This window comes from Callospermophilus lateralis, chromosome 7 (genome assembly GCF_048772815.1).
Source record: "Callospermophilus lateralis isolate mCalLat2 chromosome 7, mCalLat2.hap1, whole genome shotgun sequence".
Lineage (NCBI taxonomy): Eukaryota > Metazoa > Chordata > Mammalia > Rodentia > Sciuridae > Callospermophilus > Callospermophilus lateralis.
The window spans coordinates 84,251,283-84,272,226 of record NC_135311.1 but is presented as its reverse complement, the minus strand read 5'-3'; the positions used below and the strand labels follow the sequence as shown (position 1 = coordinate 84,272,226).

General features: G+C 34.5%; 1 protein-coding gene across 1 annotated transcript in view; it reads right to left on the bottom strand.

Moving 5' to 3' along the window:
* Lrriq3 (leucine rich repeats and IQ motif containing 3) overlaps positions 1–20,944 on the bottom strand; it is a 162,601-nt gene that overhangs the window by 107,655 nt on the left and 34,002 nt on the right. The window contains exon 4 of the mRNA XM_076862816.2: positions 9,336–9,469. Within this exon, the coding sequence (XP_076718931.2) occupies positions 9,336–9,469 (134 nt within the window). The remainder of the gene's footprint in view (positions 1–9,335; positions 9,470–20,944) is intronic.

The following is a 20,944-nucleotide window of genomic DNA, read 5'->3' as shown; positions in this document are numbered from 1 at the left end:
CATTTGCACATCTAATCTTGTTTCCTGCATCTCAAAGATTAAATCAACAAATGGTGTTTTTCATATCATTATCAAAAGTAACTTCTAATTCTCTAATTGTCATTTTAATGTTTATTTAAACAGCATTTTAATGGAATTTATTTTTCCACTAAGACTTTCCTACCCTACACACAGAATCATGACATTGGTAAGTAATTAAAGTTTTATTTCTTCCTTTCTAATCCTTTGGCTATGTTTTTATTTTTCTCACTTAGTTATATTCTTCTCCATCACAATGTTAAGACAGAGTATTAATAATTGACATATGTGTTTGTTTCCTGATCTCACAGAGAACAATTTCAACGTTTCATCTTTAAGTGTTAATAAACATACTAGAAGATATCTAATATTTAATTTTAAATTATTTTAAATTCTATTTGCTAAATTTTATCTTAATCTTAAAAAGGTCTTAAATCTTATCAATTGATTTGTTGTACAAACAGTGAAATAATTAGATACATATAGATCTCAATTTAGAAGACACTATGTTCATGAGAGTCCTTATATATACCAAAACTATTCATCATTTTACATAGTTTGGCAGTATTTTTATTTATTTATTTACTTTAATTAGATATATATAACAGCAGAACGCATTTTGATTCATTGTACACAATTGCAGCACCACTTTACGTTTCTATGGTTGTACATGATGTAGCATCACACCATATGTGCAGTCATACATGTACCCAGGGTAATGATGTCCATCTCATTCCATCATCTTTCCTGCCCCCACAAACCCCACCCTCCCTCCCTCCCCTTTGCCCAATCAAATTTCCTCCATTTTTCTCATGCCCCCCCCCATCCTCCCCAGTTATGGATCAGCATCCACTTATCAGAAAGAACATTCAGCCTTTAGTTTCTTGGGATTGGCTTACTTCACTTAGCATGATATTCTACAGCTCCATCCATTTACCTGCAAATGCCATAATTTTATTCTCTCTTAATGCTGTGTAACATTCTATTGTGTATATATACCACAGTATTTATCCATTCATCTATTGAAGGGCATCTAGGTTGATTCCACAGTTTAGCTGTTGTGAACTGAGCTGCTACGAACATTGACATGGCTGTTTTACTATAGTATGCTGATTTTAGGTCCTTTGGGTTTAGACCAAGTAGTGGGATAGCTGGGTCAAATGATGGTTCCATTCCAAGTTTTCTAAGGAATCTCCATACTGCTTTTCAGATTGGTTGCATCAATTTGTAGTCCTACCAGTAATGTTTGACTGTGCTTTTTCCACCTCATCTTTGCAAACATTTATTGTTGTATGTATTCTTGATAGCTGCCATTCTGACTGGTGTGAGATAAAGTCTTAGAGTAGTTTTGATTTGCATTTCTCTAATTACTAGAGATGTTGAACATTTTTCATATATTTGTTCTTCTGAGAAGTGTCTGTTCATATCCTTAGCCCATTTATTGATTGGGTTGTTTGTTTTCCCTCTAAAAACTGGAACAAGACAGGGATACCCTCTTTCATCACTTCTATTCAACACAGTCCTTAAAATTATAGCCAGAGCAATTAGATGAAAGAAATTAAAGAGATATGGGTAGGAAAAGAAGAACTCAAAGTATCATTATTTGATGATGCCATGATTCTATACTTAGAGAATCCAAAAAATTCCACCAGAAAACTTCTAGAATTAATTAATGAACTCAGCAAAGTAACAGGATATAAAATCAATACGAATAAATGTATTACATTTCTTTACATCAGTGATGAATCCTCTGAAAGAGAAATTAAGAAAACTACCCCATGCACGATAACCTTAAAAAGAATACTTTGGAATCAACAAAAGAGGTGAAAGACCTCTACAATGAAAACTACAGAACACTAAAGAAACAAATTGAAGAACACCTTAGAAATGAAAAGATCTCCCATGCTCTTGGATAGGCAAAATTAATATTGTCAAAACGGCCATACTACCCAAAGCGCTATACAGTTTCAATGTGATTCCAATTAAAATCCCAATGTCATTCCTTATAGAAACAGAAAAAGTAATCATAAAATTCATTTGGAAAAATAACAGACCCAGAATAGCCAAAGCAATCCTTAGCAAGAAAAGTGAAGCAAGATGCATTATAATACCAAATCTTAAACTATACTACAAAACTACAGTAACAAAAATAGCATAGCATTGGCACCAAAATAGACAAGTAGATCAATGGTATAGAATAGAAGACACAGAGATGAACCCACATAAATACAGTTATCTCATACTAATAAAAGGTGCCAAAAACATACAGCGGAGAAAAGATAGACTTTTCAACAAATGGTGCTGGGAGAACTGGGAATCCATATGCAGCAAAATGAAAATAAACCCCTATCTCTCACTATGGACAAAACTCAACTCAAAGTGGATCAAGGACCTAAGAATAAGTCTAGAGACCCTGTGCCTAATAGAGGAAAAAGTAGGTCCAAATCTTCATCATGTCAGATTAGGCCCCAATTTCCTTAACAAGACTCCTAAAGTGCAAGAAATAAAATCAAGTATATTACTTTTTGCTCTTATCTGGAGATTGAAGAAAAAATTCATTTCCAACCTTTTTCAGGTTGTTAGCAGAATCCTGTTATTTGTGCAGGGCCAAGGTTCCTGTCTTCTTGTTGGCTATTTGTAGTGAGTCACCCCCAGCTTGTAAAGATCACACTCAAATCTTTCTTCCTACATGATCAGAAAAGCAGCAGCAAGCCAAATTCCTTTTGTAATTCAAGTGTAATTCTGATGTTCTGTTCTATCAATGCCAGTAAAACTCTGTGTTTTAAGATCTCACATGCATAGGTTAGAACCATTCAGTTATTCCACTTGAAGCTCAACTGATTAATAAGTAGCTTCAAAACTTCATTTTCCTTCATCAAAATATAATTATGGGAAAAACACCTGGAAGTAAAGGTCATGTGGATCACCTTGGAATTCTGCCTAGCCCATGTGAAAGATGATCAAATATCAATTACACAAAAATTCACAGAGCTTGCACAAGTTTGAGTTAACATCCTAATGAGTAAACGGAAGAAAACTAGTGATAGTTCTTTTTTTCTTCCTTTTTAGTCTATTGATGTGATTTCTAATATTAAATTAACCTTGTGTTTTTGGAATAAACATTGTTGATAGGGTGTTATTCTTTCTTACATATCACTGAATCTGATTTTCTAATGTTATTCAAGATTTTTACATCTATGTGCATGAGAAGTTTCTTTCTTGAAATGTTCTTATCAGGTTTTGATATCCACAGTCTGCTGAGCTTTCAAAATGAAAAAATAAATAAACAACTTTGAAAGTACTTCTTTTGTTCTCTGGAAAATTTATGCATGAGTATATGATGGTGCTATATCTTCCTTATCCATACAGAATAATTTACTATTAAAGTTATTGAGGACTTATGTCCGCTTGTAGACTTGATTTCAAAGACAGATTCAATTTCTTTAATATATATCCAGTATAATTCAGCATTTTCCTTTCTTCTTTTGTTAACTTGAAAATTGTGTTCCTTCAAAAAATTTGTCCAATTCACATAAAAATTATTAAATTATTGGCTATAAAGTTGTTCATTATATTACCTTTACTATATGTAAAACTTGCAATAATATCATTTTTTTCTTTTCTTCTTTTTGGTGGGGGGATACTAGGGGTTGAACTCAGGGGCACTCAACTACTGAGCCACATCTCCAGCCCAACCCTATTTCATATTTTATTTAGTGACAGAGTCTCACAGAGTTTCTTAGAGCCTCACTGTTGCTGAGGCTGCCTTCAAATTCAAGTTCCTCTTGTCTCAGACTTCCAAGCCGCTGGCATTACATGCATGCACCACCATGCCCAACCCTTCTTTTTCTTGGTAATATGTATTTTATTATTTATTCTTTATTTTGGTAATATGTATTTTTTTCTTCTCTCTTTACTTCTCAATTTCTTGCCTTTTGATAAAAACTAATTCCAGTTTTATTTATTTTTATGTACATTTTCTCATGCTCAATGCATATTTGTATTTTATTTTATGAATTTCTTATAGAATTTTTCTTATAAGCTTTTTATAATTATACCTGAGCATTATTTCTGTTTTTTTCTCTTCACAAGACAGATATTTAATCAATAATATGCACCTTTTTTCATATACACATTTAGTGCTGCTGGGCAGTAAATATGATTATTTTGTCATTTGCTTTCAGATATTTTGTGGTAGAAATGCTAGACATTGTTCAATTCCCATTCTCCCTTTTAGCTTTAGTAATAGAAATCAAATTTCAACATGTGACAAAATAGCCAGACAAAAGACCGTATTTCTAGCAACCCTTGCTGCCAATGTACATAGATGACTAAATTCTGGCAAAGAAAGTGTAGGAAAAAAGAAATATGGTATTTCTACTAAGGCTTATTATAGTTGCTGTTTTAGTAAAGTGACAAGTTCTTTCTGAGTTTTCCAAATGCAAAATGATTTGAACTGGGTGGCCATTTTGGACCACAAGTGTGTTTGGGATAGAACACAAAGCATAGAAAGATAAAGTAGGAAATTAAAGGAAGCTTGGGTTCCTATGTTTGTGCAGTCACAGGCTTAGACTTCTTGAAGTATGGACTCTTCTGTTGTAAAAAGAAAACTTTAGCCTGGCTTAAACCACAGGCTGGGGAATCTGTTACATAAAACCAAATCAAATAAATAACTAAAACAAACAAACATATTGTTTCTTCTTCTAGAAAGAAATTTTATCACATTCACCAAAGGTTTCAGGAAGTTATAATAGTGATAATTTTAAGTTTCCTTGTTCCTAATCTAAATATAATCGTATATTGTTTTCTTCCTGTATTCTGATGCATGTACAAACATATTTAGTCATATTTACTTGGAAATACAGTCTAAAATATCTTCAGCATTATAACTAATAAACTCTGAACTGTGCTAAAGTATTCTATATTAAATTCCAATGTTCAAAGGACTCCTATTTAATATTACTTATTAAAAGAAATTCACTACTATATCATTCAGATAAACATAATTAGCAATTTTTCTTGGAAAATGAGATGAAATCTATCTTCCTGCCATTTACATCCACTATCACTGATTTTTTTTAACCTACATACACTATCTCTAATTTTTTCTTTGTTTAATATACAAGAAGTAGTCAATTATTTGAATTATACTATTTAACTTTCTTGATTCTTAAATAGCTATTTACCTAACCATTCATCTCATAATATGACTATAGAATAATTCATTACAGAAAATTATCCTTTGGAAATCGAAATATGAATCAATTGGGGAAATCCATTAATATTATAAGGCACTCTGGTGTTAGCAACTATGCAGGAGGAATTGATGGAAGCATTTAGGTATCTGAAGAGTAGAAATAAAACAAAAAAAGTTAGACACTACTTGGAAAGCTTGTAGAGTTAATTTAAGGACAGAAACTAAATAGTAAATTGCAAATCTTGGTGTGGGGGGGGAGTTACATATTTCAACAGTATGTAAATGGAATCTCCAGTAAAGGTCTGGAGCAGTGGGACAATGAACCCCCAAAACTAAGCAGCCAAAGCTGTACCCTAGGTCGAATTTCATAACTATGGAGATGGTCCTGAAGACAGAATCCAAATTGAGCAGGAACAGCTGCGTAGTAGCAGAGAAAGAGACAGAGAGAGAGTCGACATTAAAAAGGGGGGTAGTAAGGAAGAGAGCCATAGAAATCAGAAAGCAAATCATGATATTTTTAATATTATTCAAAAACAACAAAGAAGCAGTGTTAGAACCAAAAGTAAAAAAGCTTTTTAAAGTTCAGAAAAAAATAATTTCTCATAACAAGAGCAATATAATAGTATTTCTATGTAATCAAGTATAGTTGTTATAAGACAGAAAAAAGAAAATAATAACATCACTATAGACATGAAAGAAAGACAGAAAGTGAAGCCTATCTTAAAAAAAAACTATGACTTATTATTTCAAAATGAAGTAAAAGCAAGAAAATCATATAAAACTTATAAAAGTAACATAAGCTAGAATTAAAAAAAATAGAAATAGTGATAGGACAGAAAAAGAATCAATACTTTAAAAACCCATTTTAGAAAGAATGAACTAGAAGAAGCATAATTACAAATAAAAATGAAATAAAATGCTCTAGAAAAGTTGATTATTAAAATATGAAATATATTTAAATTAAAATGAAACAAAATCATTAAATAACTAATATCATTTTGCTAAATAAAACAAATAACTATTCAACAGAGAATTTAAATTATATATATCCATTCTAATGACAAAAAGAATAACCTAACAAATCTCAAGTTTTATTAAATATGTATTGATAGTAGTAAATATACAATAATTCTAAATCTATTTTGTATTATGGAGTTAACATGTGAAAATACAGATAATGTTGATAATCCTAATTCTCATAGTAGAAAGAAAGTATAATGTTGAAGGAAACCAATTAAGAACCTTCTGTGTTGAATTAGTATTTAAGGAATCAATATGAAATCATAATGTAAAAAATAATCAATTTAGATTCCATTTGCTGAAATGGCCCAGGAACCATGACACCCTAAGAGCAATTAACACATGAACTCCCAGATGAGTTTCCAAATATCAGTCCCCACTAAAAAGACCAGAGCTCTCTGGAAATAGTTAATTTCAGGGCTTCAAAAAGTAAAAGGAGCCCAGAATTGGAATTCAAGAAATAAAACCCAATATTTACAGACTTAATTTACACAATTTCATCTCCTTGTAACTAACAACAAATGACCAACACGAAATAGTTGCTGACAATCAATAAATCTTAAACTCTCCACCAAGTTTAAATCCTTAATGTTTTACTTATCAACAGAAAATACAAGACAAATGGACTAAATGATATAAAGTGGATTAACAATTCTTTACATAAACGGTACCTGTAATAAATGTTTTTTTCCCTATTTTCCATGTTATACTTCTTTCACAGCTCATCAACCCAATCAATAATTTCTCTATGACCTCAACATAATTGTCAACTATGTTTAGGAGGCTGCCAATTTGATTATAGTATTTTATTCTAAGAATGAAAATGTACTCCCCGTAGTATATCCTATCATCCATATTAAAAATACTTCCATTCTAAAATGTAGTAGCATTAATCATAATGTTAAGTTTAGTCTGTATACAATATTTCAAGTAGTTTAAGCAAAAATTTTCAAGCAAGATTAAAAAATGTTTTGAGTGTGGAAAGGCATTTCTGAAGCTAGAAATAGATATAAGATGACTAATCACTTGGAATCTATACTCAGAGGAGCCTCTCAGGGCAGCATTTTGTGTCCCCAGTTCTGGATTTCACTTTCCCGTAGATGAATTAAGAAATACTTTTCTGATTACAGCTCCCATACTCTTTTCATTTATTGATGTATTAATCAACTCCACAAACATTTTTGAGCACTCAACATGTGTCAAGTACTGTTATATGCTACAGATAAAGAAAACAAGTAGAAATGGAGTCTCTGCACCTCACAGAGCTTACATTATATCTGGTGATATAGATAATTACATAGACAACTGCAGCATGTATGGTAAGTGTTTGTGATAACAAAACCGTGTGATGCCACTTGTAGGATTTTAATTAGGTGAATAAAATGATCGGACATCTATTTTTGAAAGATCAATTTATGCATGCTGTGGAAAATATAATTGAAAGGGAGCAAGAAATCTATGGAACTTATCCCTCAGAGTCAAATAATGCAGACAACACCAAATATAGCAACAACAATGATGATTTAAAAAAAAAAAACACAAAAAAACAGCAGCTAATGAGAATGTAATATCCACCTTTTTTAGGTGCTATATGCATTATATTCATGATCTCCATTCCCACAAGCAAACAAAGAAATAAGTACTATTAGCCCCTGCTCTTTACAATTTTACAGATGAGGAAATTTATGCTCACAGTAGTTAAGTAATGTGCTCTTAATAGAACAAAACTTTAAAGAAAGAAAGAATTTCCAACCAGTCTGTCTTGAACCACTGTGATGTATTATTATTACTGATTTCTCTCCCCACAAAACTCATTCAAACTAGTCATACATGCAGAGTTTTCAGAGATTGTTTCCATGAAGAAAGATTTTTATCTCACTCACATTACTGAGTATCAGAAGGTGCCTTGATTATAAGAGAGAAAACTCAATCCTGGGGAATAAACTAAAGCCAATTTCGTTGAATTAGATGTTTATTTCATTTAAAGTATATACTAAATTTAAATAGAACATATGAAACTGAAATAATATTTAAATAAAGATGCACCTGTCAGCAACCACCTGATCCTTTTCCATATCCTTTATTCCAATGTTTTCACATATTCCCATTTTCTGAACACATTCTTCCTTATAATTTGACCTTGATTTGAAAAGTATATGGAATCATTCCTCAGAACTTTCAGACACTGTATTACTGTCAACTTTGCTACCTGTCCCTATACCTGTCTCTCTTTATCAGGACTATCAACAAATATGATTTAACACATGTAGGCTGAGAAAGGAAGACATTCTACCTTACCACAGAATGCTGAATCTCATTTTGGTGAAACTTCCTAATCTTTCGTTCTCAGAAAACATTCACTGTTCTAATCTGTACCTATTTTAATTCTACTTATATACAAATTGCATTTCTATTTTCTGAATATTATCATTACACAACTAAAAATAAGCTATATGAAAATGTTCATTTATTTTTCACAAGTTTGATATTTGGAAATTACACATATATTAATGACACAGTATCCTACTTTACTTCTCCAAGTACAATGTGAAAAGATTCTAGCAAGAAAGATTTTCCTTTATTTGCAAAGATCAGTTCCAGAGAGGAAAGAGCAACTAATTAAAGATAAAACACATTGATGTATTAGCAGATATCTCAGCAAAATTATCTTTAGATTTATCCAAAACTTAAAATCCTCAAACATATCTTAATGTTTATATTTTTATTATATTACATTATATAGTTCGTGACTTCTATTTCTATTATATCTCATTACATTACAGAATTTCAATGTGGTTTTGATTTATACTTTTAAGTATAAACTTTAAACACTATCAGAATTATTCAAACAATGCTTATTAAAAAGTATTGATTAGTTACTTTATAGTTTATTTAAACAAAAAATAAAATATCAAAACTTGATAATTATAAATATTCTAATACATCACTACAAAGTCTGTTATTTTCTTTAACTTAGGTCAAATGGTATATAAATATCATTTTAAGGAGAGAGAATACAAAAATGTGAATTATTAGAGAATTTTTATCACAAATTTTCTAATTATTTGAATATTCAAATGGGAAAGAAAATAAAACATACCTTAATTTTTTTCTAATTAAAAAGCCACGTATCCATCTTTGAACAATCAAAACTGGTGAATTATGAGCCAGAATTTTATTAATACTTGAAATAACATATTTAATATTATTAAGCTCATCCTCATAGGTGGTTCCCTGTATAAAGAAAAGAATTCAATAATTTTATCTTTCATAAAACTTTTTCCACAAGGTATTTTATACTTGGTAATCTAGTGATATAAATAAACCCATAAAATATTCATAGGTATCTTATAGGCATAATATTTAAAAAGTAATTTTTAAACACAATGGAGTTTTATTCAACCATAAAGAAAAATAAAATTATGCCATTTGCAGAAAAATAAATGGAACTAGAGACCATCAATAAGTCAAACTCAGAAGGTTAAGGTCCTGTGTATTTTCTCTCATATGTGGAAATTAGAGAGAAAAAGGGAAAATAACAGTGGGAGTGGATCTCCTAAAAATGAAAGAGAGATCAGTAGAGGAAAGGGATTAAGGGGCAAGAGGTAGGGAGAGAGGAGGGAAATGCTGGAGTGTGATATGGGTCAAATTATATTGTTATATTGTGTGCATGTACGAATACATAACAATAAATCCCATCAATATGTACAAATACAAAGCACCAAAAAATAATTAAAAATCATATTTTATTTAAAAAGTATAAAAAATTAGAAGCATCAAATAATTTCAATACTGTGTATAGCATGCAAGATTCTTGATAAGTTTCTTCATTCAAGATTTTTCTTTCAATGTGCTAACATAGGTAAAAGTTTGACTATAGTCACCTTGTTTTCTGAAAAATAGTGTTATAAACTGTGTCCAATGAAACTCTTAGTTTGTGAATCACCATAAAGAAAACTAATATGTGTTGAATTCATACAAGAATTTATAGTAGTTAAAATTTTTGTTATACTTAACTAGGATGTTAGATGCTTTTTTTTTTTTGGAACATAGCACACTCCTTTGAGAAAGATATCCTATATAACTTTTAAAATTTTGTCCTAATTACTTATACATGATAGTACAATGAATTTGACATACTGAACACAAATGAAGCACAACTTCTCATTCCTATGGATGTACATTTTTCAGAGTCACACCAATAGTGTAATCATACATGTATATAGGGTAATAATGTTACTCTCATTCCACCGTTTTTCCCATCCCTGAGCTCCTCCCCTCCCGTCACTCCTCTGTGCAAATCCAAAGTTCCTTCATTCTTCCCTACCACAACTTCCAATATGGATCAGCATCCAATGATAGAGAAAACATTCAGCCTTTGTTTTTTGGGGGGATTGGCTTATTTCACTTAGCATGGTATCCTCTAGTTCCTTCCATTTTCCTGCAAAAGTCATAATTTCATCCTTCTTTAACCTGAGTAATATCCAGTATGTACATGTACCACATTTTATCCATTCATCTCTTGAAGGGTATCTAGATTGGTTCCATAGTTGAGCTATTGTGAATTGAGCTGCTATAAACATTGTTGTGGCTGGTCCACTGTAGCATGCTGATTTTAAGTCGTTTGGATATATGCCAAGGAATGGGATAACTAGCTCAAATGTTGGTTCCATTCCAAGTCTTCTGAGGAATCTCCATACTGCTTTCCATGGTGTTTACACAATTTGCAGTCTCACCAGAAATGTGTAAGTGAATCTTTTTACCCACATGCTCACCAACACTTATTGTTGCTTGTAACCTTGATATTTCCCACCCTGATTAGAGTGAGATGAAATCTTAGAGTAGTTTTAATTTGCATTTCTCTAATTGCTAGATATGAAAATGTTGAACAATCAATTGTACTTCTTCATCTATGAAGTGTCTGTTCAGTTCCTTAGTTCATTTATTAATTGAGATACTTGTTTCTCTTGGTGTTAAGTTTTTGAGTTTTTTATATATCCTGGAGATTAGTGCACTATCTGAGGTGCAGGTACAAAAATTTTTCTCGCATTCTGTAGGCTCTCTCTTCTGTTGGGGTTTTTAGCTTCTTCTATCCACTCTGTCCCTGCAGAGAGGCTTAGGAGAGCATGCCACAACCCGGATGGATCAAGAAAGGTGAGGGTCGGCCAGCCGCCCACCCAGCCCTCCCCACTGGAGGACAATCAGATGTACTGGGAGACTAGTCAATGCAGGATCTCATTTAATGAGGAAACCCACACAACATACATAAGGAGTAAAAGCCAATCATTTTAAAACACGGAAAAGCCGGAACCAATCAACATAAAGGTCAAATCAGCAGAAGAAATCCACATGTATACTCATACCATAGTTTCTAATGAAGAGCACGAGCTCTGCAGGAGCACGGAACTGAAGTAAGCCAATCAGGGAGGTTTCAAAACAACTTCAGTGTCCTCCTACTGGCATTTAGCCAGGCACCATCTTAGTTTTCAGCCCCACACTCTTCATGTTATTGTTTCCTTTGTTCTTTTTTTTTTTAATTGTTGGTTGTTCAAAATATTACATAGTTCTTGATATATCATATTTCACACTTTGATTCAAGTGGGTTATAAACTCCCATTTTTACCCCGTATACAGATTGCAGAATCACATCAGTTACACTTCCATTGATTTATACATTGTCATACTAGTGTCTGTTGTATTCTGCTGCCTTTCCTATCCCCCCTCCCCTCCCCTCCCCTCCCCTCCCCTCTTCTATCTCTACCCCCTCTACTGCAGTTCATATCTCCACCTTGTATTATTTTTCCCTTTCCCCTCGCTTCCTCTTGTATGTAATTTTGTATAACCCTGAGGGTCTCCTTCCATTTCCGTGCAATTTCCCTTCTCCCTCCCTTTCCCTCCCACCCCACATCCCTGTTTAATGTTAATCTACTTCTCATGCTCTTCATCTCTACTCTGTTCTTAGTTACTCTCCTTATATCAAAGAAGACATTTGGCATTTGTTTTTTAGGGATTGGCTGGCTTCATGTAGCATAATCTGCTCTAATGCCATCCATTTCCCTCCAAATTCTATGATTTTGTCATTTTTTAATGCAGAGTAATACTCCATTATGTATAAATGCCACATTTTTTTTATCAATTCGTCTATTGCAGGGCATCTAGGTTGGTTCCACAGTCTTGCTATTGTGAATTGTGCTGCTATGAACATCGATGTAGCAGTGTCCCTGTAGCATGCTCTTTTTAGGTTTTTAGGGAATAGACCGAGAAGGGGAATAGCTGGGTCAAATGGTGGTTCCATTCCCAGCTTTCCAAGAAATCTCCATACTGCTTTCCAGATTGGCTGCACCAATTTGCAGTCCCACCAACAATGAACAAGTGTACCCTTTTCCCCACATCCTCGCCAGCACTTGTTGTTGTTTGACTTTATAATGGCTGCCAATCTTACTGGAGTGAGACGGTATCATAGGGTGGTTTTGATTTGCATTTCTCTGACTGCTAGGGATGGTGAGCATTTTTTCATGTACTTGTTGATTGATTGTATGTCCTCCTCTGAGAAGTGTCTGTTCAGGTCTTTGGCCCATTTGTTGATTGGGTTATTTGTTATCTTGTTGTCTAATTTTTTGAGTTCTTTGTATACTCTGGAAATTAGGGCTCTATCTGAAGTGTGAGGAGTGAAGATTTGTTCCCAGGATGTAGGCTCCCTATTTACCTCTCTTATTGTTTCTTTTGCTGAGAAAAAACTTTTTAGTTTGAGTATGTCCCATTTGTTGATTCTAGTTATTAACTCTTGTGCTATGGGTGTCCTATTGAGGAATTTGGAGCCCGACCCCACAGTATGTAGATTGTAGCCAACTTTTTCTTCTATCAGACGCCGTGTCTCTGATTTGATATCAAGCTCCTTGATCCATTTTGAGTTAACTTTTGTGCATGGCGAGAGAAAGGGATTCAGTTTCATTTTGTTGCATATGGATTTCCAGTTTTCCCAGCACCATTTGTTGAAGATGCTATCCTTCCTCCATTGCATGCTTTTAGCCCCTTTATCAAATATAAGATAGTTGTAGTTTTGTGGATTGTTTTCTGTGTCCTCTATTCTGTACCATTGGTCCACCCGCCTGTTTTGGTACCAGTACCATGCTGTTTTTGTTACTATTGCTCTGTAGTATAGTTTGAAGTCTGGTATCGATATACTGCCTGATTCACCCTTCCTGTTTAGCATTGTTTTTGCTATTCTGGGTCTTTTATTTTTCCATATGAATTTCATGATTGCTTTCTCTATTTCTATAAGAAATGCCATTGGGATTTTGATTGGCATTGCATTAAACCTATAGAGAACTTTTGGTAATATCGCCATTTTGATGATTTTAGTTCTGCCTATCCATGAACAGGGTATATTTTTCCATCTTCTAAGATCTTCTTCTATTTCTCTCTTTAGGGTTCTGTAGTTTTTATTGTATAAGTCTTTCACCTCTTTTATTAGGTTGATTCCTAAGTATTTTATTTTTGGGGGAGATATTGTGAATGGAGTGGTTGTCCTCATTTGATTTCAGAGGATTTGTCGCTGATATACAGGAATGCCTTTGATTTATACGTGTTGATTTTATATCCTGCCACTTTGTTGAATTCATTTATTAGCTCTAATAGTTTCTTTGTAGACCCTTTTGGGTCTGCTAGGAATAGAATCATGTCATCTGCAAATAGTGATAATTTAAGTTCTTCTTTTCCTATTTTTATGCCTTTAATTTCTTTTGTCTGTCTAATTGCTCTGGCCAGTGTTTTGAGAACTATGTTGAACAGAAGTGATGAGAGAGGGCATCCCTGTCTTGTTCCAGATTTTAGAGGGAATGCCTTCAATTTTTCTCCATTCAGAATGATGCTAGCCTGAGGCTTAGCATAGATTGCTTTACAATGTTGAGGTAAGTTCCTGTTATCCCTAGTTTTTCTAACGTTTTGAACATAAAGGGATGCTGTACTTTGTCAAATGCTTTTTCTGCAGCTATCGAGATGATCATATGGTTCTTATTTTTAAGTCTATTGATGTGGTGAATAACACTTATTGATTTCCGTATATTGAACCAGCCTTGCATCCCAGGGATGAATCCTACTTGATCATGGTGCACAATTTTTTTGATATGTTTTTTAATCCGATTCACCAGAATTTTATTGAGGATTTTTGCATCTAGGTTCATTAGAGATATTGGTCTGTAGTTTTCTTTCTTTGAAGTGTCTTTGTCTGGTTTCGGAATCAGGGTGATGTTGGCCTCGTAGAATGAATTTGGAAGTTCTCCCTCTTTTTCTATTTCCTGAAATAGCTTGAAAAGTATTGGTATTAGTTCCTCTTTAAAGGTTTTGTAAAACTCTGCTGTATACCCATCCGGTCCTGGGCTTTTCTTAGTTGGTAGTCTTTTGATGGTTTCTTCTATTTTCTCAATTGATATTGGTCTGTTTAGGTTGTCTATATCCTCCTCCCTCAATCTGGGCAGGTCATATGACTTAAGAAATTTATCGATGCCTTCACTATCTTCTATTTTATTGGAGTATAAGGATTCAAAATAGTTTCTGATTATCTTCTGTATTTCTGAAGTGTCTGTTGTGATATTGCCTTTTTCATCCTGTATGCTAGTAATTTGATTTCTCTCTCTTCTTCTCTTCGTTAGCATGGCTAAGGGTCTGTCGATTTTATTTCTTTTTTCAAAGAACCAACTTTTAGTTTTGTCAATCTTTTCAATTGTTTCTTTTGTTTCGGTTTCATTAATTTCAGCTCTGATTTTAATTATTTCTTGCCTTCTACTTCTTTTGCTGTTGTTTTGCTCTTCTTTTTCTAGGATTTTGAGATGAAGTATGAGATCATTTATTTGATGGTTTTTTCTTTTTTTAAGGCATGAACTCCAAGCAATGAATGTTCCTCTTAGAACTGCTTTCAATGTGTCCCATAGATTCCGATATGTTGTATCTGTGCTTTCATTTATCTCTAAGAATTTTTTAATTTCCTCCTTGATGTCTTCTATAACCCATTGATCATTTAGTAACCTATTGTTCATTCTCCAAGTGATGCATGTTTTTTCCTTCCTTCTTTTATCGTTGATTTTCAGTTTCCTTCCATTATGATCAGATAAGATGCATGGAATTATCTCCACTCCTTTATATTGTCTAAGAGTTGCCCTGTGACATAATATATGATCTATTTTTGAGAAGGATCCATGTGCTGCTGAGAAAAAAGTGTAACTGCTTGATGTTGGGTGGTATATTCTATATATATCAATTAAGTCTAGGTTATTAATTGTGTTATTGAGTTCTATAGTTTCCTTATTCAACTTTTGTTTGAAAGATCTGTCCAGTGGTGAGAGAGGTGTGTTGAAGTCTCCCATGATTATTGTATGGTGGTCTATTAGACTCTTAAACTTGAGAAGAGTTTGCTTGATGAACATAGCTGCACCATTGTTTGGGGCATATATATTTATGATTGTTATGTCTTTATCCCTTTTGATTAACTTTGGCTTGAAATCTATTTTATTTGATATGAGAATGGACACTCCTGCTTGTTTCCGAAGTCCATATGAGTGATATGATTTTTCCCAATTGGGGTGTCGTGACTACCATGCCAGCAGGTCGCTGGACCTGTTCCGTGCATGGGCGGCGGCTCTGCTCTGTCCCTACTCCAATTGGGGTGACATGACTACCACGCTGTCAGGCCGCTGGGCCTGCTCCAGCGCGGGCGAAGGCTCTGCTCTGCCCCTACTCCAATTGGGGTACGTGTCTACCACACCAGCAGGCCGCTGGGCCTGATCCGCCGGTCGGTCGCAGGTCTGCCTACCTTGCAGGCGCGGGTGGCGGCTCTGCTCTGACCCTACTCCAATTGGGATGATGTGGCTACCACGCCAGCGGGTCGCTGGGCCTGTTCCGGGCTTGGGAGGCGGCTCTGCTCTGCCCCTCCTCAATTGGTGTGACGTGATACCAGGCTGGCGGGTCGCTGGGCCTGTTCCAGGCGCGGGCGGCGGCTCTGCTCCGCCCCTCTGGCCTCCACAGTATTCAGCAGGACCCGGCCCAAGAAGCAGTTTCCACGGGTTCTTTATCCCTGGGCCAGAGCAGTTCCGGGAGCCAGAATTCGGCCTCTCCGGGCTTGGTGCATGCTCTGACAGGAGCAGGCTCCAAGAAGCAGTTTTCGTGGGTTCTATAGCCCTGGGCCAGAGCAGCTCCGGGAGCCGGAACTCGGCCGCTCCGGGCTCGGTGCGTGTTCCAATAGGAGCAGGCTCCAAGAAGCAGTTTCCTCGGGTTATTTTAGCACTAAGTCTGAGCAATTTCTCTGCAAGATGTAGACAAATGTCAGCCTGAAATTACCTGTTCTATAGCTGAAAGAGCTGCGTTCAGTCGAAAACACGGATGGTGACGTCAGCTCTCCAAGATGGTGGCCACTGGCTTCCTCTGTGGTCTGACTGGTGTGGAGAACCGAACTGAACCGTTTCCTTCCCCCGTCTCAAACCCAGAATTCAGCTCCGAGCACAGCAAATGCACTGCTGGCAGGAGCCCACAGAATCGGCAGCGTTGCACTCTCCGCCGCTAGCTCGTCGTTTCCCAGTGCGCACCGCAGACTCTAGCCGCAGGGCGATTGCTGAATAAGCAGTGTGACCCTCCGTGTGGACAGATCGGTCGCGTTTCAGCCCCTGAGTCTGATCCTCATGTGATGAAAATCCTTCCACTAGGTTTTGGAGCACCCCAATTTTGCTGGAAATTCCTAACAAGATAGCTTTTAGCTGTTCTAACTCGTCATTTTCCCTCACAGTGACGCGGTACACGGAGTTGATGCACTCCCTTCGCCGCCATCTTCCAAAACCTCCTTTGTTCTTAGTAAACTTTTTAGTTTGAATCCATAACATTTATTGATTCTTACTTTTACCTCTTGCACATTAGAAGTCTTGTAAAGGAAGTCAATTCCTAAGCCAACACGGTAAGGATTTAAGCCTACTTTCTCTTCCATTAAGCACAAGGTCTCTGGTCTAATTCCTAGGTTCTTGATCCACTTTGAGTTGAGTTTTGTACAGGAAAAGAGATAGAATTCATTTTGCTACATTTGGTTGAATATGCTATCTTTTCTCTAATTTATTTTTTTGGTGCCTTTGTCTAGTATGAGATAACTGTATGTATGTGGGTTGTCTCTGTGTCTTGTATTTTGTACCATTGGTCTACATGTCTATTTGGTGCCAATACCATGCCTTTTTTTGTTACCATTGCTCTCTAGTATAGTTTAATATCTGGTACTGTGTTGCCTCCTGCTTCACTCCTCTTGCTAAGGATTGTTTTGACTATTCTGGGTCTCATATTTTTCCAAATGAATTTCATGATTGCTTTTTCTATTTCTGTGAAAAATGTCATTGGGATTTCAATAGAAATTACAATAAATCTGCATAAAACTTTTGGTAGTATGGCCATTTTGACAATATTAATTCTTCCTATCCAAGAGCATGGGAGGTCTTTCCATCTTGTAAGGTCTTCTTCAGTTTCTTTCTTTAGTGTTTTATAGTTTTCATTGCAGGGGTCTATTACCTCACTTGTTGAGGCTATTGTGAATGGGGTAATATTCCTAATTTCTCTTTCAGGGGATTCATCAGTGATATATACAAATCCATTTGATTTGAAGGTATTGATTTCATATCCTGCTAATTTGCTTAATTCATTTATGAGTTCTAGATGTTTTCTGGTAGAATTTTTTGGGCCTTCTAGGTATAGAATCATATCATCAGCAAATAGTACAAATCTGAGTTCTTCTTTTTCTATCCATACCCCTTTAATTTTTTTTTGTCTGAATAATTGCTCTGGCTACTATTTAAAGAAGTATGTTAAATAGAAGTGGTGAAAGAGGGCATCCCTATCTTGTTCCAATTTTTAGAGGGAATGCTTCCAACCTGTCTCCATTTAGAATGATGTTGGCCTGGGGCTTAGCATAGATAGCTTTTACAATGTTGAGATATGTTCCTGGTATTCCTGTTCTAGTTTTTCTAGTGTTTTGAACATGAAGGGGTGGTATTTTGTCAAATACTTTTCCTGCATCTATTGAGATGATGATATGATTTTTGTCTTTAAGTATGTAGATGTGATGTCTTACACTTATTTCCATAAGTTGAATCATCCTTGCATCCCTGAAATGAACCCCACTTGATTACGATGCACTATGCTTTTACTATGTTTTCATGTGCAATTTGCCAGAATTTTATTAAGAATTTTTGCATCTATGTTCATCAGGAATATCAGTCTGAAGTTTTCTTTCCTTGCTACATCTTTTTCTGGTTTTGGTAGGAGGGTGAGGGTGATACTAGCTTCATAGAATGAGTTTGAAAGGGTTCCCTCTTCTCTATTTCCTGGAATAATTTAAAGACTTTGGGTGTTAATTCTTCTTTGAAGGTCAGGTAAAACTCAGCTGAGAATCCATTTGAGCCTGGGCTTTTCTTAGTTAGTAGGCTTTTGACGGTGTCTTCTATTTTATTGCTTGAAACTGATCTGTTTAATTTATGTATGTCTTCCTGATTCAGTTTAGGTAGGTAATATGTCACTAGAAATTTGTCAATATCTTTGAGATTTTCTATCTTATTTGAGTATAAATTTTCTAAATAGTTTCTAATTATCTTCTGTATTTCAGTAGTGTCCATCATAACATTTAATTTTCATCGTGAATTTTAGTAATTTTTATCTCTTTCTCTTTGTTACTGAAGCTAAGGTTTTACCAATTTTATTTATTTTTTCAAAGAAATAACTTTCATTTTATCAATTTTTTGAATTGTTTCTATTTCATTGATTTTAGCTCTGATTTTAATTATTTCCTGTCTTCCACTGCTTTTGGTTGATTTGTGATTTTTCTAGCGCATTGAGATGTAATGTTAGGTCACTTATTTGTTAACTTTTTATTCTTTTAATAAATGAGCTCAATGCAATTAAGTTTCCTCTTAGCACTGCCTTCCCCATAGTGTCCCAGAGATTCTGATATTTTGTATTAGTGTTGTCATTTACCTCTAAGTATTTTTTTATTTCCTTCCTGATTTCTTCTGCTACCCACTGTCATTGAATAGTGTATTATTTTGTCTCTAGGTGTTAGAGTAGCTTCTATTTTTATTTTAACATTGATTTCTAGTTTTATTTCGTTAATATCTGAGAGAATGCAAGGGGTTTTTTTTTTCTTTTTTTCTTTCTTGTTTCCTTTTTTTTTTTTTTTTTTGTATTTGCTAAGAGTTGCTTTGTGGCATAATATATGGTCTATTACAGATAAAAATCCATTTTCTGCCAAAAGAAAGTGTATTCAGTCATTGATGAATAAGTCTAAATTATTGATTTTATTATTTAGTTCTATAGTTTTTTTGTTTAGTTTTTGTTTGGAAAATCTATCCAGTAGTGAGAGAGGTGTGTTAAAGCCACCCAGTATTATTGTGTTGTGGTCTATTTGATTCATAAAATTGAGAAAGGTTTGTTGGAGGTATATAGATGTTCCATTGTTTGAGGCATAAATATTTATGATTTCTATGTCTTGAAAATGTATAATTCCTTTAAGCAGTATGAAATAGTCTTCTTTGTCCCTTCTGATTAACTTTGGCTTGATGTCTCTTTGTTTGATATGAGTGTAGAAACCCCTGCTTGTTTATGAGATCCACGTGAATGATGGTTTTCCCCATCTTTTCAGCTTCGGTCTATGGATATCTTTGCCTATGACCTGAGTCTCTTGGAGGCAGTATATTGTTGGGTCTTATTTTTAAATCCAATCTGCCAGTCTACGTCTTTTGATTTATGAGTTTAGGTCATTAACATGCAGAGTTATTATTGAGATATGGGTTTTTTCCCTGGTAATTTTGGTTTATCTTTTTAACCTGACTTAGTTTATCCTTTGATAGACCTTTCCTTTAGTGTAGTTCCTCACTTTGCTGATTATCTCTTTTTTTTTTCTTTTCCTCCTCACGAAATATTTTGTTGAGAACATTTTGCAGTACAAGCTTTCTAGTTGTTAATTCTTTTAACTTTTGTTTACCATGGAAGCTTTTTATTTAAGATTCAAATCTGAAACTTAATTTTTCTGGATAAAAAATACTCAGTTTGCATCCATTTGCTTTCAGAGCTTGATATGTTATTCAGGACCTCCTGGCATATGTAATTTGCTTCCCCCCCCCCCCCGTCACAGCCTTTAAAATTCTATCCTTATTCTGTATGTTAGTCATTCTCATTATAATGTGCCTTGATGGCAATCTGCTGTAATTTGGGGTCTTTTAATCTCTTGTAGTTGATTTTCCATTTCATTCTTTAGCTTTGGGGAATTTTCTAATATTATGTCATTGCAAAGACTGTGCATTCCTCTGGTTTGTATCTCCACACCTTCACCTATTCCAATGAATCTTAAATTTGGTATTTTCATGTTATCCCATATTTTTTGGAAGTTCTGTGCATGGTTTCTTGTCATCTTCTCTGTACAGTCAACTTTATTTTCAAGAGTATATATTTTCTCTTCATCATCTGAGGTTCTGTCTTTTAAGTGGTGTAGTCTGTTGGTGATATTTTCCATTGAATTTTTAATTTGGTTCAGTTTCCTTCATTTTGAGGATTTCTGGTTGATTCATTTTATTATATCTGCCTCGTTATTGAAGTGATCTTTCACTTCCTGTATTTTCTCTCTGATACCAACTTTATATTGAAGATTACTCTAATCATGTACCTTCTAAACTCCTTATCTGACATTTATTCTAC